This window comes from Eumetopias jubatus, unplaced genomic scaffold (assembly GCF_037043125.1).
Source record: "Eumetopias jubatus isolate StellerSeaLion01/CBP00866 unplaced genomic scaffold, mEumJub1_p1.0 scaffold_9, whole genome shotgun sequence".
Taxonomy (NCBI): domain Eukaryota; kingdom Metazoa; phylum Chordata; class Mammalia; order Carnivora; family Otariidae; genus Eumetopias; species Eumetopias jubatus.
In genome coordinates this window covers 26,941,968-26,969,642 of record NW_028274815.1, presented here as the reverse complement: position 1 = coordinate 26,969,642, position 27,675 = coordinate 26,941,968, and the positions used below count along the sequence as shown (strand labels likewise).

At 38.0% G+C, this 27,675-nt stretch overlaps 1 protein-coding gene across 1 annotated transcript in view; it reads right to left on the bottom strand.

Annotated features, from left to right (window-relative positions):
- Window positions 1–27,675, bottom strand: part of TTC27 (tetratricopeptide repeat domain 27) — a 172,224-nt gene that overhangs the window by 107,395 nt on the left and 37,154 nt on the right. Inside the window, exon 9 of the mRNA XM_028117196.2 lies at window positions 24,125–24,191. Within this exon, the coding sequence (XP_027972997.1) occupies window positions 24,125–24,191 (67 nt within the window). The remainder of the gene's footprint in view (window positions 1–24,124; window positions 24,192–27,675) is intronic.

Below are 27,675 nucleotides of genomic sequence, written 5' to 3'. Positions count from 1 at the left end.
CCAGATGAACCTATAACTGTATCTTGTTAACCTCCATTAACTAAAATCTACGAGAAAAATGGCTTCATCAACATAAGTAGGTGTATATGGTATATATAAAGATACATAAGGTAAAATATATTAAAGAACTATTTAAAATGCGTAACACTGTCGGAGGGGGAGACGAACCATTAGAGACGATGGACTCTAAAAAACAAACTGAGGGTTCTAGAGGGGAGGGGGGTGGGGGGATGGGTTAGCCTGATGATGGGTATTAAAGAGGGCACATTCTGTGTGGAGCACTGGGTGTTATGCACAAACAATGAATCATGGAACACTACATCAAAAACTAATGATGTAATGTATGGTGATTAACATAACAATAAAAAATTATTAAAAAAAAAAGGTAATCTGCAAAGTGATTCTACTACCCACAATGGGTCGCATCACTGCCTTACTTCTTCTTCACCTGATTAAAGGGACTGTCTCTGTACCTTTGTGACAGGACAGAACAGCATGGAGGGAAGGGCTCTGTAGCACAGCGGGAACATTCTCCAAGCCAGCCAGAGCTTGTGCAGAATCCCAGCTCCACCACGTGAGATGAGTCACTGGGTGGCCTTGGGACCTCCCAGGGTCTCACTTTCTTCCTCTCTAAAACAGGGGTAACTATCTCTCACAGGTTGTGAGGAGGATTAAATATGAATTAGGTAAAACTTAACAAGCCTCTGAGAGTACCCACTGAAGTGGCCCCCTCCAGATTTCCCCTCCTGAATGCTTTCTCTCACCCCAACAGAAAATCACCACCCAGAGTGAGCACAGTTGCTGGCACTAACCTCTGATAGGCTTCACGACATGCTACCCCCAAAATATGGCACCTGAGCATATTGAATATTTTAAGCCAAAGGAGTGTGAGGAAACAGCAGAAGCAGGAAGATCACTCCGACCTTCCCCCTGCCCCTCTGCCCTGAGGCAGGTCATGAAACCCTGTTGTGAGAGTGTCCTCCCTACACCCTATACCTGGAGGAAAAGAGCATCCTTTACACCTACACCTCACACTTTCTGACCTAGCACATTCCTCCATGATGCCCACTCTTCATCAAACCGAGCATAAGTATACTCAAGTTTAACTGCTTCTTCAGGTCTTTGTTTCCTTATGAAGCCTCCCATGTCACCAAAAAAATCTGTATTAAATAAATCTGTGTGCTTTTCTCATGTTAATCTGTCATATGAATTTGCAGACCCAGCCCTAAGAAGGTCCAAGAAAACTTGTCCTCCCCTACAGCTCCCAACCACACTGATGACAGGCTTGTCAGAGTTAAAGCCCAGCTTTAAGGTTTGCACACCAAATAGGGGAGATATTTTCCTCAGAAAAATAACAAATTCGCTGGCACGAGAACAAGAGTTTGCCTGAGACTTTTATGTGAAGGTCAAGCAAAACATTCTCACTAAACACTGAGAGTAAAATGCAATCTGACAGACATTTGAAAAGCTTTACAGAAGGAACTGGCTGGATAATGGCATCCCTGAAGAATGCATTTATCTTATATCTGTTTGGCCAGGAGACTTGGGAAACTCTTTCTAAAAGGAGGTAAATTCGGATAGGCTGTGTTTAATATATTTTTACAACACTGCTGCCCACAAGGTAACTCAATCATAATTAGGTAAGAAAAAGAAAATTCAATGGGGGAATATCTGCTACAACACTCTACCAACTTATGAAGAAAATGCTATTTTTAAGAAATACCCAATCTAATAGTTCAGCAAGCAAATCCAATGGAGGGAGCACCAACCTACCTACCCAGGCAGCAGGCCGGCTGGTAAGGAGTCAAGCACATCTGTCCAGATGGATGGGCAGAGCTGATCCAGAGTCTCCACCGCATCCCTGGCCAGAGTTACTCTTAATTCCACTCAATTCAGGACCTGAGAATGACCACCTACCGCCTCCTGCTGGCTCTGCCTCACCCTTCGGGGGTCAGCTCAAATGCCACTTTCTCGGAGAGCCTTTCTCAACCACTTTCCCTAAGTATCTCCATCTCTACCCCATGATTCTCCACACTGCATGCAGGTTGGCTCCTTCAGCGCAGAGGTCCCAACTATTCTGTTCCCTAGCGCCTTCTGTACAGCCTGGCACACTGAGAGCACTGAGAGAGAGAGAGAGAGAGAGAGAGCACTCAGAGAGAGAGAGAAAGAAAGGGACAGAGAAGGGATTTCATGTTTGTCATCATTTACACAGGGGCAAAAGGGTATGTACAAAGATGCTTCTTCTGAAAAAGAAATGTAAATCAACAGTGACTAGCACTTACAAAAATCACCTGTCACGTTTTTTTTCCCTGACATTCCCTCAATAGATTTGGGAAAATACTCTCTCCCCAAGGACACAACATAGTAAATAATAATTGGGTATCATGAAATAATATTTTTATTACTATAATCCAGGTACACAGTGGCTTACATAGGCTTTTGTGAAGCAGCTCAGAAACTTAAACATTATAGTATTTTTTCTTTACAACAATATGCTCCGAATGCCAAATAAAATAAGCTTTCAAGCCTTTTGAAAAGAAGTCATTGCTAAATTGTAGCATACAACATAATTTTAAAGAAGAGGCATGGCCAAGTGGGAAAATGCACTGAAAAAAAGAACTGGACTCTAGACCAGACTCTCCACCAATTAGCTGCGTAAGTCTTTGGAAAAGTATTGACCATTTTAGCCCTCCTCTTCCTCATTTACACAACGATGGGATTCGATCTGATGGTCTCTAAGGTTGCTGTCAGCTAGAAAGTTTTAATAAAATTCCATTTGTTTTATAGCAAAGAATAAGGTTCCAAATAATTCATTATGATACTTTGTACAAATCCACAAATTAAGGTGAATTCTTTCCCGAACCAGCTTGAGCTCCTCCACCTTCCCAGCCATTCGCTATATGCCCTTAAATAAGTGGATTAACTTCTCTTGCACCAAGATATGTCTTATCTATAAAGAGAAAAAAAGTGGACTAAATGGTGACCAAAGCTTATTCCACCTACAAAATTCTGTCATGATGAAGGAAAAATAATGACATGAACTCCCAAGTTCATCTTTGTGGAATTTTGGTTATTTTATATTTTTAATTAACACTAATTTGATTGTAATTATTATAGACTTCATATTCACCAAAATGCCCCACACAGGTTATTAAAAGCCAATGAAAGTTCTTTACTGTCCAACATAAGAGAGAAATACTTGAGAACACTTAAATTTCTTAGATGTCAAAAATTAGTAAAATAAATGAATATTTTCACAAATACCAAATGGTGACTCATCAGATCAGGAATAGTGAGGTGTCTCACATAGACAAGGCTAAGCACACAGGTTCAGCTTTGATAATGAGAAGCAGTGATGACTGAATATATAGTACCTAAATATAAGCTGGTTCAATTTTTTAATAGCCTAGGATTCTAGCTACCAGTTATTTATGTGAGCAAAACCAAAAAACAAAATACATCAGAGATTAACAGATTGTGGAATTCCATTGACTGTTCTGTGTTCACGGCAGATATCTGACGATGCCTTTGTACAGATGAGGAAATCTGGGCATTAAAAAAAGGCATTCTCACTTTAAAAAAAAGACAAAAAAGCATCCTCAAAAAATTAAACATGGGATTACACATGATCCAGCAAACTCATTTCTTGGATATAAGCCCAAAAGAAATAAAAGGAGGGACCTGAATAGACACTTGCACACCAGTGTTTGTGGCACTGTTGTTCACAACAGGTAAAAGGCAGAAACAACACAAATATTCACTGACAGAAAAATGACAAACCAAATGTGGTATGTGTGTGTTTGTATAACTATGATTCAGCCTTAAAAGGGAAGGAGGTTGATACACACTACAACATGGATGAACCTTGAAGACCTTATGCTACCTGAAATAAGCCTGACACAAATGGACAAATATTTTATGACTGCATGAGGCACCTAGAATACTGAAATGCAAAACAGAAAATAGAATGGTGGTTGTCATTCTAGGGAGAGGAGAGCATAGGGAGCCAGTGTTTAATGGGTACAGAGTTTCAGTATGGTGATAAAAAAGCTCTGGAAATGGAAAGTGCTGATAATTACCTAACAGTGTAAATGTCTTTAATGTCACTGAATGATACCCTTAAAAATTGTTAAAATGGAGGTGCTGAGTGGTTCAGTCAGTTAAGCAGCCGACTCTTGTTTTCAGATCAGGTCATGATCTCAGGGTGGTGAGACGGAGCCTTGAGTTGGGCTCTGTGCTGGGCGTGGAGCCTGCTTAAGATTCTCTTTCTCCCTTTCCCTCCACCCCTCCCTCTACCCCTCTCTCCCTCTCTAAAAAAAATTTTGTTAAAATGGTAAATTGTATGTTATGAATATTTTATGACAATATAAAAAGCATATATTTTACAAAATCATTACTTACAAGGTCCTTTAAAAGAGCAATTTTACATTCAAGTTCAGTATTGCAAAAAACTTAAAAAGAAAATAGAAGATAAAAATATAGCTAAGACCAAACTAATATTTCACTGCTTTTTTTTTAAAGCCACGAGTAATACTTTGGATGAAACACCCAAATGCATATTCAACATCTCCCAAATTCCAAAGTTTGTCTCCCAAAATCTGGGTTATTTTGATGTATGAAAATATGTCTCTATATAATTTACAGTAAACACTCTATTTTTAATCATCTCAGTTCCTATTTCCCCCAAAGAACACATTTTTGGGGCTATCAAATACTGTATGTTGTTAATTCTTATAATTTATAGTTTTCGGTATTTCACTCATTTCTTAGAAATGTTCTATAAATTTCTGAGTATTTTTTATCTAAAACCGGCTCTAAGTAAGAAATTACTAAAAGGCCAATAATGGGAGAGTCAGATTCTTATTTTCAGGGAAATACAGTTACTACTCAACTGTAAAAGCCTGGACAAGTTCTTTTTTTCTTTTCAGGTTTTTATTTTAATAAAACGTTAATAAGATAAACTGTCGTGTTCTCATCACAACCAAGTGCGCTCCTTGATCCCCCGTCACCTATTTAACCCATCCCCCCCAGCTCCCCTCTGGTAACCACTGGTTTGTTCTCTATAGTTAAGAGTCTGTTTCTTGGTTTGCCTCTCTCTCTCTTTTCTCCCCTTTGCTCATTTGCTTTGTTTCTTAAATTCCACATATGAGCAAAATCATATGGTATGTGTCTTTCTCCGACTGATTTATATGTTAGCATAATACACTATAGCTCTATCCATGTCTTTGCAAACGGCAAGATTTCATTCTCTTTTATGGCTGAGTACAATATTCCATTGTGTATATAATGCCACTTCTTCTATTGATATTGCTGCTTCCATATCTTGGCTATTGTAGATAATGCTGCTATAAACATCGGGGTGCATGTATCCCTTTGAATTAGTATTTTCATTTTCTTTGGGTAAATACCCAGTAGTGAGATTGCTGGATCATAGAGTAGATCTATTTTTAACTTTGTAAAGAACCTCCATACTGTTTCCAGAATGGCTGCATCAGTTTGCATTCCCACCAACGGTGCCGAGAGGGTTCCCCTTTCTCCACATCCTCACCAACACTGGTTGTTTCTTGTGCTGTTGATTTTAGCCATTCTGACAGGTGTGAGGTGATATCTCATTATAGTTCTTATTTGCATTTCCCTGATAATAAGTGACACTGAGCATCTTTTCATGTGTCTGTTGGCCATCTGTATGTCTTCTTTGGAAAAGTGTTCATATCTTCTGCCCATTTTTAATTGCCTTATTTGTTTTCTGGGTGTTGAGTTTTATAAATTCTTTATATATTTTGGATATGTCATTTGAAAATAGCTTCTCCCATTCCATAGGCTGCCTTTTAGGTTTTGTTAATTGTTCCCTTTGCTGTGCAGAAGCTTTTTACTTTGATGTAGTTCCAACAGTTTATTTTTGCTTTTGTTTCCCTTGCCTCAGGAGATATATCTAGAAAGATGTTGTTATGACTGATGTCAGAGAAATTACTGCTTGAGCTCTCTCCTAGGACTTTTATGGTTTCAGGTCTCACGTTTTGGTCTTTCATCCATTTTGAATTTATTTTTGTATATGGTTTAAGAAAGTGGTCCGATTTCATTCTTCTGCATGTTGCTGTCCAATTTTCCCAACACCATTTGTTGAAGAAACTGTCTTTTTCCCTTTGGATATTCTCTCCTGCTCTGCTGAAAATTAACTGACCATATAGTTGTGGGCTCATTTCTGGGTTTTCTATTCTCTCCCATTGATCTGTGTGTCCGTTTTTGAACCAGTACCATACTGTCTTGATGACTACAGCTTTGTAATAGAGCTGGAAGTCCGGAATCGTGATGCCGCCAGCTTTGCTTGTCTTTTTCAAGATTGTTTTGACTATTTGGCATCTTTTGTGGTTCCATACAAATTTTAGGATTGTTTGTTCTGGTTCTGTGAAAAAAGTTGTTGGGTCTTTTTTTTTTTTTTTTAAGATTTTATTATTTAGGGGCGCCTGGGTGGCTCAGTCGTTAAGTGTCTGCCTTCGGCTCGGGTCATGGTCCCAGGGTCCTGGGATCGAGTCCTGCATCGGGCTCCCTGCTCAGCGGGAAGCCTGCTTCTCCCTCTCCCACTCTCCCTGCTTGTGTTCCCTCTCTCGCTGTCTCTCTCTCTGTCAAAGAGACACACTCCCTGCTGAGCAGGGAGCCCGACACGGGGCTTGATCCCAGGACCTTGGGACCATGACCCGAGCCGAAGGCAGATGCTTAACGACTGAGCCACCCAGGCACCCCAAAAAGCTGTTGGTACTTTGGTAGGGAATGCATTAAATGTGTAGATTGCTTGGGCAGTATAGACATTTTAACAATATTTGTTATTCCAATCCATTAGCATGGAATTATCTTTCCATTTTTTTTAAAGATTTTATTTATTTATTTGACAGAGAGAGACAGCGAGAGAGGGAACACAAGCAGGGGGAGTGGGAGAGGGAGAAGCAGGCTTCCTGTTGAGCAGGGAGCCCGATGTGGGCTCGATCCCAGAACCCTGGGATCATGACCTGAGCTGAAGGCAGATGCTTAACGAATGAGCCACCCAGGCGCCCCTCTTTCCATTTCTTTTTGTCCTCTTCAATTTCCTTCAACAATATTTTATAGTTTTCAGAGTATAACTCTTTCACCTCTTTGGTTAGGTTTATTCCTAAGTACCTTATGGGTTTTGGTGCAATTGTAAATGGAACGATTTTCTAAATTTCTCCTTCTGCTGCTTCATTATTGGTATATAGAAATGCCACAGACTTCCGCAGACTGATTTTGTATCCTGCTACTTTACTGATTTTATCAGTTCCAACAGTTTTTTGGTGGAGTCTTTCAGGTTTTCTATATACAGTATCACGTCATCTGTAAGTAGTGAAAGTTTTACTTCTTCCTTACTGATTTGGATGCCTTGACAACAGTAGCTCTTAAGCAGGATTTTATTCATCCTCTAGGGGAATAAGGTGCCACTTTTCTTAAGGCACAGAGTACATCAACTCCCTTAAAAGGGAAATTACTCAAAACATAAATTAACCTGTGACCACTCCACCTAAGCTCTCTGGCAGTGCTCAACCTACCAATGCACACCTTAGCCATTCGCCCTTAAAAAGGCACTGATACTAGTCATCTTAAAGTCTAAAATACCTAATCCCGGCTAGCCCTGTGCACTGGCAAACAGAAGCTATGCACAGCAGTAAGCTTTTCCCTTGTACAAATACTGTATTAGAATTCTTCCCAAATAACACAAACCCAAGTAATGTCCCACTATGTTTAAACAACATCCTTGTAGACTTCAGTGAGGTATCTGGTAGCTCCATCCTGGTATTTGGTGAAATATTTAGACGGCATTAACTTAAGAACAACTGGTTGCACAATATAGCCTACTGTTCTATCTCTGTTGTACCAGAGAACTCCTTACAACCAAAACATTATATTTATGTCTTTGTTAAGATAAGCAAAAACATACAAAATCATCTAGATACACAGCAAAAATGTGTTGTGAGGGGCGCCTGGGTGACTCAATAGGTTAAGCGTCTGCCTTCAGCTCAGGTCATGATCCCTGGGTTCTGAGATCGAGTCTGCCTTAGGCTCCCTGCTGGAGCCTGCTTCTCCCTCTCCCTCTGCCCCTTCACCTACTCATGCTTGCTCACTCACTCTCTCTCTCAAATAAATAAATAAAATCTTTTTTAAAAAATGTGTTGTGAGAACAAGCTGTGATTGATGTTTCTGAGCTTTTTGCAAGAAACTCACTTTTTTCATATAGTCATCAGTGGGTCATCCTGCATCTTGATGCTTTCTAGCATGGGTAGGCTTAAAGAAATAAATCAGATTATTCCCAAGCAAAGCACTAATACAAATGATAAGTTTGGAAGTTCATAATTTATCTTCATGTAGACTACGTGGAAGAAAGATTCAAACATTTTAATGAACTTAATACATCCCTACAGGAAACTGGAGTGAAATTACTAACAGAAAGAAAATACTTTATATAAGAAATGTTAGTTTGGTTAAAATGTGCTGAGAAAAGGTGCCTTATTCATTTTCTTAAATATACTGTTCTTTCAGCATATTGGAAATGACCATTGCAACTCGTCTGACCACGAATGTAAATGCCCTATGTGACTCTTTCCATGTATTTTTCAGTTTGATGTAGTGAAGAGATAGCTACTAGATCCAATTTTTTTATTAAAACATTTTTATATATTATATATAGAGATGCACAATGAATTTCCACAGACTGAACAGACATATAACCAGCACTCAGATCAAGAAACATTACCAGCATCCTACTGTCCCCCTTGTTCTCTGTTCTAGTCAATTCCTGCCCCTCTGTAAGGGCAACCACTACCCTGACTTGTACAGAGATCAGTGTGAATGCCTTTCTACTTTACACAATTGTAATCACAGAGTACTCTTTTGTATCTGATTTCTTCTGCTCAACATTATGTTTGAAAGATTCATCCACATAGTTGCACAGAGTTGTAGAATATTCAATTTATTGCTGTATAATATTCCATTATATAAATATACAATTTATTTAACCACCATATCACTAATGGGCAATTATGCAGTTTCCAATTTGGGGGTAATACAAACGTGCTATGAACATTCTAGCAGTGCTACCAGAATGTGCGGTTACGCACACTTTAAGACATGTTCTTTAGGTGAACATGTGCAAGTATTTTGTTGGATATATACTTAGGAGTGAAATTGCAAGGTCACAAAGTATGAATACATTTAGCTTCCATAGTTCCTCCCAATCTTCTAAAAGGTTATTCCATTCAACACTCTTACATTAGAGAACTCTTGTTGCTTCACATCCTTACAACACTCAATACGGTCTGTTTTGCATTTCAGCCATCCTCGTGGGTATGTAGTAGTATTGTATTATGGTTGTAGTGTGCATTTCTCTAACGACTAATAAAGTTGAGCACCTTTTAATATGTTAATGGCCATTTTAATATCTCTTTATTAAGTCCCTATTGAAATCCTTTGCCCGTTTTTTCTATTGGGTGGTCAGAATTTTTCTTAATAATTTGTTAAGTCTCTATTTTCTGAACACAAGTACTTTTTTGTTGGAGGAGGGTAATATATTATTTATACTCTTGACAAACTTCATGTAACACATACAATGTGCTGGCAAGGCAGTGGTCTAAGTGCTTTACAAATATTAATGGTAACTTTTGATAAAGAGAAGTGCTTAATATTAATGTAGTCCAATTTATCATTTTTGTTTTATGGTTAGAGCTTTATTATACTGTTTGTCCTAAGGTCTCAAAGACGTCCTCCCATATTTTTTCCTCTAAAAGCTTTACAGTTTTGCTTTTCACTTTTACATATCCAGTCTGGAACTGATTTTTGTATATACAGTTATGATATAGGGGTTAAGATAGCTTTTTCTGTATGGATATAAATCATCTAGTACCGTTTATTGAAAAGCCCACTCTTTACCATTGTACTGCAATGCCAACTTTGTCATAAATCAGATGAGCCATGTAGGTATGGATCTGTTTCTGGACTCTATTTGTTCTACTTGTTGGTTCATATTTTCTCATGTCAAAATGTCTTAATTCAGTGTTTCTCAAACTTTCAAGTGCCTGAGAATAACGTAGAGAAATTGTTAAAACATAGACTCTTTGGCCTCAACCCCAGAGATTCTGATTCAATAAGAGGTTGAGATGGAGCCAGACAAACTGCATTTCTAACAAGCTCCCAGGTGATGCTGATGCTGACAGTCCAAGGACCACAAACCGATAAGCAATAATATAGTTAAATAATACAGTTTTATAACAGGGCTTGCTATCTGGCGACATATATATGCCACCTCAGTACTTCATGCCTGCCTTAGCTATTCTTAGCCCTTTACACTTCCACATGAGTTTTAAAGTAAGCTTGAGCTCCACAAAATCAAAAAAACAACAGCAACACAACTACAAAAACAAAAAGTCAAACTCTGGGATTCTGTTAAGGATTGCATGATTATGTAGGTTAACTTGAGAAGACTTGAAATTTTAAAATACTGAGTCCTCCATGAACATAGCAGATGCTCCCATTTATTTAAGTCTTCATTGCTTTCTCTTATAATGTTTTGTAGATTCTAGTATAGAGGTCTTGTAAATCTTAAGATAGATTTATTTCTTGGAATTTCGTATCTTTGACCTTTGTAGGTGCTTTTTTCCCCTTTGTAGTATATTTTTAAATTGTGGTAAAATACATATAACATAAAAATTATCCATGGAACACCACATCAGAAACTAATGATATAATGTATGGTGATTAACATAACAATAAAAAATTTAAAGAAAAAAATTATCATCTTAACCTTTTCTTTTTTTAAGTAGGCTCCATGCTCAGCACAGAGCCCAGTGCAGGGCTTGAACTCATGACCCTGAGATCAAGACCTGAGCTGAGATCGAGTCAGATGCTTAACCGACTGAGCCGCCCAGGTGCCCCACCATCTTTTTTTTTGTTTTAAGAGTTATTCATTTATTTGAGAGAGAGAGAGAAAGCAAGCAAGCACACGAGTGGGGCAGGGACAAAGGGAGAGGGAAAATCTTCAAGCAGACTCCCTGCCAAGCGCGCAGCCCCCCTTGGGGCTCGACCCCAGGACCCTGAGATCCTGACCTGAGCAGAAATCCAGAGTCACACTTAACCGACTGAGCCACCCAGGAGCCCCAAGGCAGCCCACCATCTTAACCATTTTTTTTTTTTAAAGAAATTGGGTGTTTTATTTTGTTTGTAAAGATTTCATTTATTTGACAGAGACAGACAGTGAGAGAGGGAACACAAGCAGGGGGAATGGGAGAGGGAGAAGCAGGCTTCCCGCCGAGCAAGGAGCCCGATACGGGGCTCGATCCCAGGACCGTGGGATCATGACCTGAGCTGAAGGCAGACGCCCAACGACTGAGCCACCCAGGCGCCCCGTTAACCATTTTTTTAAGTGTACAGTTCAGTTAAGTACATTTACATGGTTGTTCAACTGATCTCCAGGACTCTCTCCATCTTGCACCTGAAATCCTGTACCCACTAGACATCAACTCCCCAGGAGTCTCCGCCTCTGGCAACCGCCACTCTACCTCTCTTTCTCTGCATTCCACTATTCTAAGTACCTCAGGTAAGTGGGATCATACAGTTGCATACGCTATCTTTTTTTAAGTCCATTTATTTTTACTTAGAGTTTGCTAACTCAAGTAATTTGATGAAATAGTGCCTCACAGAAGTACGACTGCTGGCTAAAAATCCAGTTTTTTTAAAAAAGAAGAAGCTTAAGAAATTTGGTGTGTTCAACTTGCAGCACTTTGAGAATTAGGACAGTGCTAAAGAATGCTGTGTCATGGGGCACCTGGGTGGCTTAGCCGGTTAAGGTGGCACAGGTTGTGATCTCTGGGTCCTGGGACAGAGTCCCGCATCGGGCTCCGAGCTCAACGGGGAGCCTGCTTCTCCCTCTCCCTGCTACTCCCCCTGCTTGTGCTCTCTCTCACTCTCTGTCAAATAAATAAAATCTTCTTTAAAAAAAAAAAATGCTGTGTATTTGCAACCATACACTTGTATATGAGATGGAATTCTCACCACTTTCACCCTTCAGGGCAAAGGTCAGAAACAACTTAAATGTAAGTGGTAACATTTGTGCAATTGTCTTAAGGAAAGTTCTCTCATTTCTCAACTCTCATTGACCAGAATCTATGAAAGGTGATTCACTGATCCAGTAAGCTTTTATAAATGTACAATATCCATATACTCTATAATATTACTTATTAATAACATTATTAATATTTATATCATAAATTTATAATATATACTCTAAATATTATTACTATGAAAGTTGAAATAAACTCTAGTAATATCTCTTTTACTTATAGTTACAATGGTTTATAAGTTAAAGAATCAATCCACCTCGGCAAGTGTTGACAGATATTTTGAGAGCAAAAGGAAGACTGCTCTGCATGCCTCAGGAGGCAGCGTATCACTTTAAGATACGCCACCTGGGCTGGTGCTCAGACTCATACTAAAAAAAGAACTGTAATAATCTAACATCTGAGCAAACTCAGTTAACTGAAATGAAAGAGCCAATGAACACCACTGTAACTCACACTAAAAAGTAAATTTTAATATCAAGACACGCTATGTATATGGTATGATTTTATGTAGCTTACAATTCCAACACACGAAACATTGCCATCATTCCCAAAAGAGCAGCAAATTCTTTAACACCCTCAAAGAAAATCTGGAGTGTTGTTTCTATTAAAAACAAATTTCCTTTTCACTCTTATCACTGCACATTTCCAATAATCTTCTTCCAGAGGTCACTGGGATCCTTTATATGACAGCCAGCCAGTCTGCTCCTTTAAACATGAAGGAAGGGGCTTTCAGATAGCTGCTTTTCCGCATATAAATCAAAGCCAACTCAGACCTCTTTGTGAGTCCATAATTGTTTGGCTACACTCAAGCCAAATCAGATGATGCTTACCCAGGTCAGGCTGACTTTACAATAAAGGAACAAAGAAATACTATAAAAAGCAGAACTATTCCCCCTTCTAATGAACTATTTAAAAAAGCATCCATAGTTAAAATCTGTATCAAATGACAAGTTTAAAATTCCCAATTTAGGCTATAAATTATCCCCAGTAGAACTGCAGTCCAAATTCCCAGGCCTTGCTCTATAGACCATTTAAAATCTGTCAGGAATCTGTTTTCCCATAAGTCTCACTATTGCCCTAACTAAATCTTCCAACCCAGCTAACCCAATACAATCACACTTCCCCATCTCCTTGCCTCTGCTCTTGCTATCACTCCATCTAAACCCCATGTGTCTTTCAAGGCCTGATTCAAATCCTTCCTTAATGAACAAAGCCTTCTTTGCTCTGTCCTAAACATTTTCTTCTTTTCTGAGCAGTTAGGGGATTCATTTATCTGTGCTATCCATTTGTAGTTTAAACTGCCTGATATTGCCAATTACATTTCCCTGAGTTTATCTGATGTAAGCTAAATTAAAAATTCCAAGAAGGCAAGTCCTATGCTTTATACCTTTATTTCTTCCACACGATCTAGGAGCAGGCTTAGCAAACCCTGAGATCCAAATCTCCTGTCATTACAACATTTTCAAAGCTCTGTTCTTTGCTCTGTAGATTTTCGTATAGAAAGCAGACACCAGAAAGAGATCAAGCTGTTGGTCATTTGTCTGAGTCAAAAAAAAAGGCCTTCTGCATTCTGGAGATTCCAGTTCATCAGCACTACCAGATGCACTTTTCACACCGTCATGAGAAACAGACCTATTTAAAACATATAAACTATTTTAAAGCTGAATTTTTCATCCTTGAATACCATGTTAGTTCATAATGTCAAAAAGCCTAAGAGCTTTCTTTAGCTTCAGTGATGGCCAAAAGCAGAAGCACAAAGCCACAGGTTGGAACAAGACTTCTTAATATCAACTGTATTACCAACTTAGCTGTAAGTCCTATATATTTCTGTATTTGGGGCTTTTCTTTCTTAAGGCTTTTTGTTCTTCCATTAATGTTCTTCACCATCACTGATTCTGCTTCTCACCAGACTAATGAATGACAGTAAGATACACTTTAAAATTAAAATGTATGCAATCAGAACTGTTTATTCTTAAAATGGTTTATCAAATAACATTTCAGTGATCTTGCTATTGCTCAGAATAGTTTTTAAACCTCATTTTTTTATTTGGTATATACAGAGGATTATAAGTAACTAAAGTTTAAGTTATAAAGTATAATATAAACACCTGTGAATCTGGGACTAGTTTTTTTAACTTATTACATTTATAAAACTCATCCAAGTTGTTGTTTATAGCTATAGTTCATTTATTTTCACTTCACTGTTGTATAATATTTCATAACTGTGATATAAAATATCACAACTTATTTATCCTTTCTCCTGTGAACAACATTTAGGTTGCTTCCAGTTTCTCTGCCACGATGACAAATATTGCTATTATGAGACATTCATACACATATCTACTGATGCAGACTCAAGAGTTTCTTAGGTATACTTCTAAGTCTGCATTTTCTGAAACACCTGTTATACACAACTTCTTAGTGTTCTACATCTCTCTGGTGTGGATAAGCATGGGTTGCATTTTTTTTATTCTGGTTTTTAATTTCAAATTATTTCTGGGGCACCTGGGTGGCTCAGTGAGTTAAGTGTCCGAGTCTTGATTTTGGCTCAGGTCCTGATCTCAGGGTTGTGAGACTGAACCCCCTGTCGGGCTCACACTGGGCATGGGGACTGCTCAAGATTTTCTCTCTCTCCCTCTTCCTCTGCCCTTCCCCACACAGCTCCTGCATATGCGTATGCACACTCTTGCTCTCTTAAAAAAAAAAAATTCTAAAAGTTACATTTCCCCTCCCAAATCAAAGAAGTGTAATAACAAAAGTTTTTCAGCTATCTTTTGATTAATACATGCTTTATTTCTTTAAACATCCTATATATAGCTGGTCTATACTATGAATCGGAAAACTGTTGTCTTTGTTGACTCTCAGTCACGGTGGCTTGCCTTCTCTTCTCTCCATTAATCTTTAATTGTGAGCTCACTGCTCAGTTTTAATTTGGGACTATTAATGTTTTCCTCCAGAGAAATTGGTTTCTGCTGCCATAGCAAGGTTGCACCATGAATCCAGGATTCCTTCAGACCTGCTTGAGGGTCTTAGTTTAGTAGAAAGTTCTGAAAGTGCTATTAGGTCAGTTAATTCCATCCCTCACAGCTGCCTCTGATCTCTGATCATGGGAGTCTCTGGTCTCTGGTCCATGGGTCCCCCTTCTTTATGTTAACCTATGTGTTTGGGTTTATTTCATAATGCCTCCCTGTTTCCTTCGCCACTGAAGACCCAATGGGGCAAGCCACAAGTGGGCAACCCAGTAAGAGACACAGGCAGGTTGAGAGAAGTTTAATGGCGGTCTGAACACATCCCAGAGAGCCTGTTTTTATCTTCAACCCCAAATAAGAATGGTTAGCTAGCCATGAGGCAGTGACAGGCTTTGCTCATTTTCTGTATAGTTTTGTGCCAGAAGTTTTTTCCTTTAACTTTTTATTTTCAGATTTATTTTTCTCCTTCAGAAAAATTTCAAGGATAATACAAAGAATTCCTATATAGTCTTCAACCAACTTAACCGTGCCACACAACCAATAGTTTAATCTCCAGACCTTATATTCTACTAAAAATGGCTTTTACAGACTTAAAATAAAGTCTGATTAGCTGTATTTTTATATCCATTAACACAAGAAGTTGCTTGAAATCCTGTATTAACACCTCACTGTATTTTAGAAGATGTCAATTACCTATGCTATTGTTACACACATTTCCTGCCTGGTGAATTCTTAAGGTTTTACATCCATCCTAGCTATCTTCCTGTTTGCTGTTTCTGGTGACTCTCAATCATGAGGGCGTATAATTCAACTCAAGACATCAATGACCTGTGTTAGATGCTAAAGGTCAAAATTACCACAAGTGGAGCTCTAAACAGTATATCCTTCCACCTGAATTTGGAGTTTCTTTTGAACAGAGGTTTCTAATAATATTTGAGAAAAACTAGCCTGTTTTGGCCTTAAAAAAAAAAAACTTCATACTAAATGTGGATACTGAGCAACATCCTTTTCTTCTGCATCTACATTCTTTCCACTTAATATATCAGGTAAGCTGTGAGTATTTCGTGTTATACTTTTGAAATTGATGACAAGGACTAATCTACCCTGAAACTAAAATCTTAATAAACTCACCAATCTTAAATATTCTAGGTCTAAATTACACCTATGCATTTTTCCTTTTGGGTTATTCTTAGTGACTTCATTGAAATATAAGACAGGTACAACAAAATAAACCCATATTTAGTGTAGAGTTTGCTGTTTTCAAAAATGCATACACCTATGTAACAACCATGAAAATCAAGATATACAAATTTCCATCAGCCCAAAAAGTTCCCTGGAAATCAACCTGTGATCTATTCTCTGTCATTATGATTTAGTTTTATCTGCTTTAGAATTCCAACTAAATGGAGTCAGGCTTCTTTAACTCAAAACTATGTTTTTCAGATTCACCCACACTGTTGAACGTATCAGCACTTCATTTCTTTTTATTGCTCAGAATCATTTCTTTGGCTGGATGTCCTGTAGTGTATCACTCACTTGTTGATGAACATTTGGGTTTTTTCCAGTTTTAAGCTATTATGAATTAAACAGGTATGAACATTTGTATATATGTCTTTGTGGAGATATATATTTTCATTTCTCATAGATAAATACCTAGAGGTAGCACTGATGATTAACTCTATGAGAAAACAGACTGGAACACCACTGTGTTCCAAAGTGGTTGTACCATTTTGCATTACATTACATTTACAATGGATAAGAGTTCCAACTACCCCTCACAGGATTAAGTCTTTTAAATGGTGAAGAGTGGTGTCTTGTAGTTTTAAAATGCATTTTCCCAGTGACTACTAGTATTAAGCATTGTTCATATTCTTGTTGGTTATTCATATATCTTTGGTGGAAGATCTGGTCAAATCTTTTCTCCATTTTTAATTGGTTTATCCTATTGAGTTGGAAAAGGTCTTTATTCTGAAAAAAAAGTCCTTTGTGAGATGTATGTACTGTGAATATTGCTCAGTCTGTTCTTGTCTTTTCATTTTCGTAATGAGCGCTTTCAAAAAGCAGATTTTAATTTTAATGCAGTCCAATATATCTTTTAATCCAATTTTCCTACTATGGTTCATGCACTTAAGTGTCCTAGCTGAAAATTGCTCATTACCCCAATTATACAACAATTTTACCTTAAGGAAATGTAGGAGATTTACATCAATGACTGACTTTTATAAATAAATTCCTTTGTAATTTCTTCATTGATCCACAGACTAAGTATGTTGTTTAATAATGTGGTTTCCAAATATTTGGAGTTTTTCTAGATATCTAATAACTATTTATGTAAAATTTAATTCCACTGTGGAAAGAGATTATATTCCATACGATGTTCTTTTTTTTATTGAGACTTATTTAACTGGCCCAGTATATGGTCTTGCTGACCATACCATGTGCCCTTGAAAAAAACATGTATTCTGAGTGTATTATTCTATAAATACACAGAATGTAAGAATCCTCATCTGTGACTCTTTCCTTTATGAAATGTTCTTCCTCACATTCCAGCAGCCATGGTAGCCCCAATCTCTGTCCTCAGAAAGAATGCTGAATTACTTGCGGAGTTTTAGCTTCCTTGCATGTAAGACACTGAGATTTAGCCATAGGATAGAAAGAAGAAAACCACCCAATGTCATTTCCTTCTTCCAAGCAAAAAAAAATTAATTAAAAATTAAAAAATCTCCAGGGCGCCTGGGTGGCTCAGTTGGTTGGGCGACTGCCTTCGGCTCAGGTCATGATCCTGGAGTCCCGGGATCGAGTCCCACATCGGGCTCCCTGCTCAGCAGGGAGTCTGCTTCTCCCTCTGACCTTCTTCCCTCTCATGCTCTCTCTCTATCTCATTCTCTCTCTCAAATAAATAAAATCTTTAAAAAAAAATTAAAAAATCTCCAGAATCTTTCTGCATTTTGTCTATAGTTTGTCATTTTTATCTGCAGAAGGATGGTTCCAATCAGAGCTTACCTTGGCCATCACAGAAGCAGAAGTCCTCCAAATAAATTTTAGAATTGGTTTGTTGATTTCTGCGAAGAAAAAATCTACTGGGATTCTACTGGGAATCCGATTGCTATTAGATTAATTTATAGCTCAATTTTGGGAGAACTGTCAATTCAACAATAATGAGATTTCCAATCTATGAACATTGCAATTTTTACATTTAGATCTTCTTTAATTTCTCATCATTATATCATTTTTAGTATACAAGTCTTACACTTCAGTTAAATTTATCACTAAATATTTGATATCTTATGCTATTCTAAATAGGTTTAAAATGTCTTTCCCAATTATTCATTGCTAGGAATATATAAACACAACTGATTTTTCTTTAAGATTGTATTTATTTATTTGAGAGACAGTGAGAGATTGAGAGAGAGCACACACGAGAGAGAGCACGAGCAGGGAGAGAGACAGAGGGACAGGGAGAAGCAGACTCCCCGCTGAGCAGGGAGCTGTCACAGGGGGCTCAATCCCAGGACCTCGGGATCATGAACATGCATACATTTGGGAAGCCGAGCTGAAGGCAGACACTTAACCAACAGAGCCACTCAGGCACCCCACCACTGATTTTTTTTTAATTGACCTTGTATTCTTCTCAGACCTTGCCTATTACTTCCAGTAGCTTTCATGTCAATTCTTTAGGGTTACCTATGTATACAACTGTGTCATCTATGCGTACTGATAGTTTTATATCTTCCTTTCCAATCCACATACCTTTTGCCTCTTCTTCATTTCTTACTGCATTAGCTGGGATTTCCAATTCAATGGAAAACTGAAGTGCCATTTTCCTGATCTTGAGGAAAGACTGTTTTTCATCAATAATGATTTTAATTAGAGATTCTTCAGTGATGTCATTTACCAGATTGACATTCCCTTCTATTTCTAGTTTACTAAGATATAATATAATATACATATTTTATATTATAAAGTAAAACTATAATATAAAGTTTGTTGAATTTTTTTTAAATGCTTTTCTGCTTCTACCGAGATAATCATTTGGCTTTTCCCTTTTGCTATACTAACAAGATGAACTGCATTGATTGTTTCATATTAATCCAGTTTTGCACTCTTGAGATAAACACTATTTGGTCATGACTTGTTATCCTTTTTTGCACTGCTGCTTCATATATTTTGTCCAATTGTGTAGTTGCTTACAGTAAAAGTTCAAAGTCAGTACCAGTTACTCCAACGTGGCTAGAAGTAAACCCACAAATAAGTATTAACCTTAAAGCCATGGTTAACAGTGAAGAAAGAAGTCTAGCAGTTACCAAAGTAGACGGTGGTAAGAAAAGAGCCTTGATCCCACTAATCCTATTACTCATTCTGCCTATTCCTGAAGTAGGATATATACAAGGAACTCAGTTCGACTACAGCCAAAAAATATTTAATAATCCTGTTTAATAACAGTTAACCTACAAACTGGCACAAAAAATAAAGCATGCTACCTCTTACTGCTTTAAAAGTTACCAACTTAAAACCCAGATATCACTACAATGTTCATTATCAATACATGCCTATTAAAATGTACAAGTAACATTTTGAGAGACAAGTATTCAAACCAGAAAGAAAATCAAAATCCTGACCTATAACTGCTTAATATAGGATGTGTCATCGTGTAATGTTAACACAAACTATCAGAAGTATCACGGCTATCTCACAAAGTTCTACTGCCTATCTTAGAAAATTAAGAAATGAGTATGCCCTAAAAGAAAAATAGGCAATCATTTTAATCTGTAAAAATGGTTTGCAAACTATTTTATGATCATAGATAAGCATTTATTAAACAGCTTTAAAATTAACAGCAGCAACAGAAAATATGTACCATATAATGTACAACCTCGAAACGTCTTTTTCCTTTTTTCATTTACAGAGACCTTGAGGCTTCAGAGCGGACACTCAGAAGGCAGGCTGCCAGTATCAATTCACACTGAAGCAAAACTTCTGCCAATGAAAACTGAAACACCTGTATGAATTAACTAAATTGTTCCCATTTTCAACAATGAAAGGAAATTAAAAGCATTACTGAATGTCACTGACTTGGCCCATGTGAAAGGAAATAACGTAGATAACAGCTAATTTTAAATTATCAAGCCGATACAACATAAATGGCTCTCTAAAACAATATGGGTTATTTTTACTATGAGTCATTCAGTTTTCCTGAAATGTGTGGATCAAGTATCTCAGGAACAGCACTATATTATGACAACCTTAAAAAAAGAAAGTACTCCTTTTAGGATAAGCTTCTGACACTGCTGAATGAAAACCTTCCCCCAACATATCTCACATATATTTCAACATGCTCCACCAATAGGAAAACACTACTAAAAATTTCTCCAAAAAAGAGATTTTACTTTACTTTACAACTTTAAGACAATTCACTAAAACTGAACAAAATTCAGGAATAATTCATTTGTTTATTCAATAAATATTTAACAAATATCCGATAGTAACTACAGTCCCCCATCCCTTCAAGTGCTTACAATCCACTGGTAGGAGTATGAAGACTTGTATTATTCTTGCTCTTCTATTAACTAAAGATACTTCCTAGTCTCGGTAGTTGACAGGCCCAGTTCCAGGCCCCCACACCGCTGCCGCAGAAGGGAAATGGCCTCCCAGCAGGAAAGAGTGCCCTTTCTTTACTCTCTGCTCTCTTCTCCCCGTCTACAGCCAATTTCAAACAGGTCTTCTCCACTTAGGAATTCTTATTCCTTGAAAACAGAATGCTGTCCCGCAAACCAGTGATCAGATGGCCCCGCTCATCCCCGAAGCTATGCGTGCACCAGCTCTATCTACTCAAAGGTACTTTCAGGACATTCTCAAATTTGATCCTCAAAGCAAGTTTTCAGGGCTGAGGAAGGGGCACACCGCCCTTCCCTCATTACAGAGATGAAGAAGATAAAACAAGCGGTTATCCTTCACATCACATAGCACTACCTGAAATTATAAAACTAAGTGGAGCAATGCTGCACTGAGTTATGGGACAGAAATAAATCCTCTCCAGGGTTCAAGCATATTTCATTCATTCTCTTCCTCTGCATCCATTTATTGAGCAACAGCTATGACTGAAGCATTGAAAGACTATACGGGGCCTTGTAGAAGACCCAGAGAAGAACAGAGCCCAGTCCCTGAAATGGGGAGCTTATAGTCTTGTGGGAGCAATAAGACATAAACATAAATAATTATAAGCCCAAATATGGTCCTTGTTAGAAGAAAGGCACAGAAAGAAGTTCAAGAGTTCAGAAGAGGGACAGCACCTAAAAGTGTTCCCTTTTGCCTCAAATAGTCTTTTGGAGTAATAGATAAAGGATCTTTATATACAGGATATTCCATTATATAGGATATAAATTTCAATGAAATTTTTCATTGAAACCAGGGGCCACTTCTAATTCATCTTATTATCTGCGTCAGTATCATGCACAAAGAAGGAATATCAGGAAGGACTGATAAATGCAAGATGAGTTGACAATGGCTCATCTGGATTTTTCTAGTGTAGTCTGTATGCTTCCTTTGGGATCAACAAAAGAAGGGGGTGGTGCAAATCACAAAGTATCCTTGGGGCTCCTAAAAGCCGTCCTCACGTATAAGTTCCTTGCCCTACTTCTTATGAACTAAAGATTTTCCTGGAATTAAAAAATTCATCTCCTGAGAAGAGTCAGGCCTGGCACTAGGCATCACTGTAATCAAACAGTCTTCCTCCAAAAAGATCAGTCCTCAGGTCAGTTCTGACTTGGACGAGAGTTGGAGGACAGAGAGCAAAAAAAGGATGTATTATAAAGCCCTTGGGAGAAAAGTATGAAACTCCAATTTATGACCTTCATTCCAAGTTAGAAGAGATGAGTTACCCACCCCAGAGGGTACCAGAGTTAACCATTTCAGAAGAACTTCATAGTAGAGAGGAACAAGAAGGAGGGGCGGTGCTGGGGTAGGGGATCGGAAAGGCAAACGAGAGACTAAGAGAATCTTAACTCTAGGAAACAAACTGAGGGTTGCTGGAGGGGAGGTGGGTGGGCCATGGGATAACCGGGTGATGGGCATCGGAGAGGGCATTTGAAGTAATGAGCACTGGCTGTTGTATGCAACTGATGAATCACTAAATTCTACCTCTGAAACTAATAATACAGTGTATGTTAATTAAATTGAGTTTAAATTTAAAAAATTTTTTAAATAAAAATAATTTAAAAAGAAAGAAACAGGAAAAAAAAGAAGTTTTTTTAAAAAGGAAAAAATGTATCCCCAACTGGAAATGCTAAAAAAAAATTGAACTGCTTGAATATAGAGTATTTTAGTGTCTTTTTAGGATAACTATGGATAATACATATACCTTGATAAACTGCTAAGACCCATCCCAAGAAGAAGTTATTATTGACCTCCTACCCATAAGAGGCCAGAAGGATCACTTCCTAGCACATGTTAACATCCTGTTTACCCCAATCATCAGAAGAAGCCCAAGTGTCCCGGTCACATTCATCATCTAGGCACTTGTCCCCATCCAGCTCTGTACTTCCCTACGGTGACTCAAACGCACCACCATTCCAGGCCCTCCACACCCCTCCCACTGTGACCCTCCCCACCACCTCGTCTAAAACAGTCCTCCCCATGCCATTTGTATTCCCTTACCCGGCTCTATATGTCCCCAGAGCACATCTGTTAGATACATTATTTCTCTCTTGGTATACTGCGTATTGTCCCCACAAGAATGTAAATCGATGTAAACGCCAAGAGGGAAAAGACTTTGTTGACACTGTATCCCCTATGACAAGCACAATGCTTGACACATAGTCAGTATTCAATAGAGATCTGCTGAATAGGAAATACAGAATAATTTCTTAAATTAATCTTTTAAGAAAATGTTTAACACTTTACTTGTCAAATTCCTTACAGCTTATGTAATGAATAAACAGGGACATTTCCACATAGTTACCTAAACACAGATATGTTCTCATCATAAACACCAAAGATTTCTAAGATAATCAAGTGAGAAAATAACGTAGGCACCCAGAGAACTCAAGGGATTAACATCCAACCGGCTCCAAAACCGTAGGCAGGAAACGGTAACTTGCAAAATTTATATTACAATACAAAGTAAGCTAGCTTTTCTACAGATAAAAGTACTTCATTTTTGCCTTATCTGAAAAATAACAAAGAAAGAAAACATCAGAATTCTCTCTTGATTTTAACTATAATAATAAAAATGCCTTTGAAAAAATTATCTTAAGCAACTTGTGCTCATCAAAGATGTGCGTTATCTTTTCATCCATACAGCTAAGAAGATACTGACTGACCGTTGGGTCTGTGACTTTTCTGTTCTTGAAAAGCCTTCTTTGATCTCAAATCCTCACACATCTATTACTCAACCCTTCCTTTTCACTGCCATTCTTTTCCGACTGTGGTCTTTAGCAATTTAATTTTCTTACATCCCATTCTCTCCTTAATTCCCTGTAATGAGGTGACTACACAACACTCCACTGAAACTGTCCTAGAAATAAGCAGGACACCCCTGATTAGCAGTGCCCACGGCCTTTCTCCTCTCAGCTCTACAGTGCCGAATGCTGACGAGCACCTCATGCTCTCGACACTGCCCCCTTCCTGGGCCTCTCTAACCCACACCCCCCTGCTTCTGGTCCTCACTCTCTGACGCCCTCTTTCTCGTCACCTTTAGGCATCACCCTCGGTTTTAGACAAGAGAGGTGCATACTACGGTGGCTTTGGAGTGAGGAGTCAGACTCTTGCTCTGTCATTTCATTTATTCAATGAACATTTATGGAGCACTACAAGAACTATTTGGCCACTGCCCTCAAATCCAAGCAAGTACAAAGAAAAATGCTTATGTTTACATCAACAGCAAGATATGTGCAGTTTGGAAACTAAAATGGTGAGGTTTTCTTCTCCTTAATTTCCTTAAGTGGCAGTGTTTCAATATGAGCAATCTGAGCCAAGTATATAACAGAAGCAATAGAACGCACAAGGAAAAACATGCAATGGACAGGACGAGACATGACTCACCGACGTAAATGTCAGCAGCTCCTCTTCAGTCAACTTATGCACTGGGTTATTCTTTTGGAAATTTGTGCTTTAAATTACAAAAAAAGCAAATTAATTCTAAAACGCATGTTTTTAGCTAATGAAATAAAATTTTTAAAAAGGCAACATAAACTTTATATATTTCAAAGCATGTATTTTAGTATTACTGCATTATATACCAAGAGATACAAGTTTTCCAAAGATAAGTATGAAAATTAACAATGTAATAAGTAATAAAATCCACAAATGGGGTGCCTGGGTGGAGCATTCAGTTAAGTGTCCAACTCTTGGTTTCAGCTCAGGTCATGATCTCAGGGTCGTGAGATCGAGTCCCACATCAGGCTCCGCACTCAGTGCAGAGTCTGCTTGAGTTTCTCTCTCCCCCTCCCTCTGCCCCCCTCCAAATAAATAAATATTTTTTTAAAATGATGACAAAATGTGGTTGGTACTAAATGTCAACATAATTAATTTTACTAGGAGAAAGAAATCCAATCTGTGCCCCTTCACAAAGAAAATGAAAAGAATTAACATGGCAACAGCTCCTATTTATCAAACTCATGCCAAAAAAATAAAATATTACTGTGACCGTTAGGCAAAAATTAAGAGGTTGTCAAAGAGGCAGAACAATGGGAATTCTTAGATCCTGCTGATCCAAGTATAATTTGATAGGACAATTTTGTTAAACAATTTAGCACTATCGTATAACATGAACCTTCATATATCCTTAGCTCAATAATTCCATAGAGCCCAGAGAAATTCTTGAACAGGTGTACCAGGAATGTATACACAAATATCCATAATTATAGTGTGTATAACAGGAAAAAATATTGAAATAATCCAGATGTCCAAAAGGAGAGTGATAAAATGAGAAATATTCACCCACTGGAATGCTATAATCCAAAGTAAATGGTAGCTACATATAAAACATGAATGAACCATAAAAACATAATAATGAGAGGAAAAAAACAATCACAGAAGACTACATAATAGTAAGATACAACTTTTATAAAGCTCAGAAAAAAAACAAATAAAACAATTGACTTAGAAGTATAAAAACATGTAAGTAAATATATTTTTTGAAAAGGCAAGAAAATGACAAATAGAAAATTCAGGATAGTGGTTACCCTTTTTTTTAATTCGAGTATAATTAACATACAGTGTTATATAAGCTTCAGGTACACAATATAATGACTCAACAATTCTATATATTTCTCAGTGCTCAAAATAAGTCTACTCTTAATCCGCTTTATTATTTCTACCCATCTCCCCCACCCCCACCCCTCTGGCAACCATCAGTTTGTTCTCTGTATTTAAGAGTCTGGTTTTTTGTCTCTTTTTTCCTAGCCCCACTATTTCACCAATCTACCATCTATAAGAATTCACCTTCTCTGTGTTTCCTTTCTAAACTAACCCCTCCTACTACAAAGTCCAAGTCACCTCTCCATAGGGATAATGGCCATGGGGATTACACAGAGATCAGGCAGTATTACAAAATCACTGTTTACAACCCCCACAATAACTCAGTTGATGTAAATCATCAATTCACTAATGTTCTTATCCGTTTATAAACACTGCATCAGATGCCCAAGATTCAGACAATAATGAAGTAGTTTCTACCAAACAGGGAAGATTTAAATTGCCTATAAAACCCACTCAGCAGGGCGCCTGGGAGGCTCAGTCATTGAGCGTCTGCCTTCGGCTCAGGTCATGATCCCGGGGTCCTGGGATCGAGCCCTGCATCGGGCTCCCCACTTGGCGGGAAGCCTGCTTCTCCCTTTCCCACTCCCTCTGCTTGTGTTTCCTCTTTCGCTGTGTCTCTCTGTGTCAAATAAATAAAATCTTTAAAAAATAAATAAATAGATAATAAAAAATAAAAAAAAATCCACTCAGCACTTCTAACTGTTCCATATATTAAGATTCCACCAATATTGTATTTGGAGGAAAAACCGGTATTTGAAAACAGCATTTTTCTGTTTTGTTTTTCAGTCCTCTCTCAACTGTGAAGTCTAACTCATTATACATAAAGCTCAACTGACAGAATCCCTGGGCATATGTATATTTTGTTTAACTTTGCTCTGTAATTCTGAGCAAGTCATTCAGCCATTTGAACCCCGATTTCCTATCTGAAAAATGGAGAAAGTAACCTCTAGGGTTGCTAGAACATTAATGAGGGGTAATGTGGAAAGTGCATGGTGCAATTGCTAGCATGTGGAACTGCTCACAAATGGTTGTTATTTAAATTATTTACATACTAAGAATCATTATGAATTGGACAATTTTTCATTAGTAAGCATAAAATCTGTCACTGGAATCAAATCATGTGATAGAACAAGAGATCTGGGCTTAGAAATAGCTACCGGGGTGCCTGGGTGGCTCAGTCAGTTGAACATCTGCCTTCAACTCAGGTCATAATCTCGGGGTCCTCGGATCGAGCTCCACATTGGGGTCCCCACTCAGTGAGGAGTCTGCTTCTCCCTCTCCCTCTGCCCCTCCCCCATTCATGCTTTCTCTCTTGCTCTCAAATAAATAAATAAAATCTTTAAAAAAAAAAAGAAAAAGAAACAAAGCTCTATCTGTATGTGTGATCCCTTTTACCCAAACAAAAGGACTAGAGGACTGCATTCAACTTTTATGTAAATGAAATGTGAAAAAGGGGTATAATGCTATGAGCGGAAGACAAAAGGATAAGTTCTACTGAGTTAAGAGACAATTTTTTTTTTTTTTTTTTACAAATTACCCATTACTAATTTGTTCTAAATTTTGGACCTTTGTGAAATACTGCATTTTGAACATTACTAAGTCTCTAGATGAGAAATGAGATATTTATGCAGTCCAAAAGCACCTTCCCACAAAATGTTAATTACAAGGGTGAAAAAGAAAAACTTTACAATGAAGAAGCCTGGCAAAGACGGCATCAATCATGTGATCAAAGTTAACATCAGCAGTAGTGGGACAAATCAAAACTGTGTTCTACTGCTAGGATGCAATAAGAACCACAAAACATGGGGTGCCTGGTGGCTCAGTCAGTTAAGCATCTGCCTTCAGCTCGGGTCATGATCCCAGGGTCCTGGGATTGAGCCCCGCATCAGCCTCCCTGCTCAATGGGGAGCCTGCTTCTCCCTCTCCCTCTGCAGCTCCCCCTGCTTGTGCGTGCTCTCTCTCTGTCAATAAATAAATAAAATCAATTAAAAATAAGAACCACAAAACTTCCCTTCTCTGATATCCATGCTAATGATGCATAATGCGAATCTAATCGTAATTTTTTTTAAAATAAGTCAAATTTCTGCCTTCGGCTCAGGTGATGATCCTGGAGTCCTGGAATCGAGTCCCGTATCGGGCTCCCTGCTCAACAGGGAGTCTGCTTCGCCCTCTGACCCTCCCCCCTCTCATGTGCTCTCTCTCTCTCTCAAATAAATAAATAAAATCTTTAAAAAAAATAAATAAATAAAATAAGTCAAATTCAAGAGGCAAAGTCTACAAAGTAACTGGCTTATAAATTTCAGAAATGTCAAGACCATGAAAGTCAAGCAAAA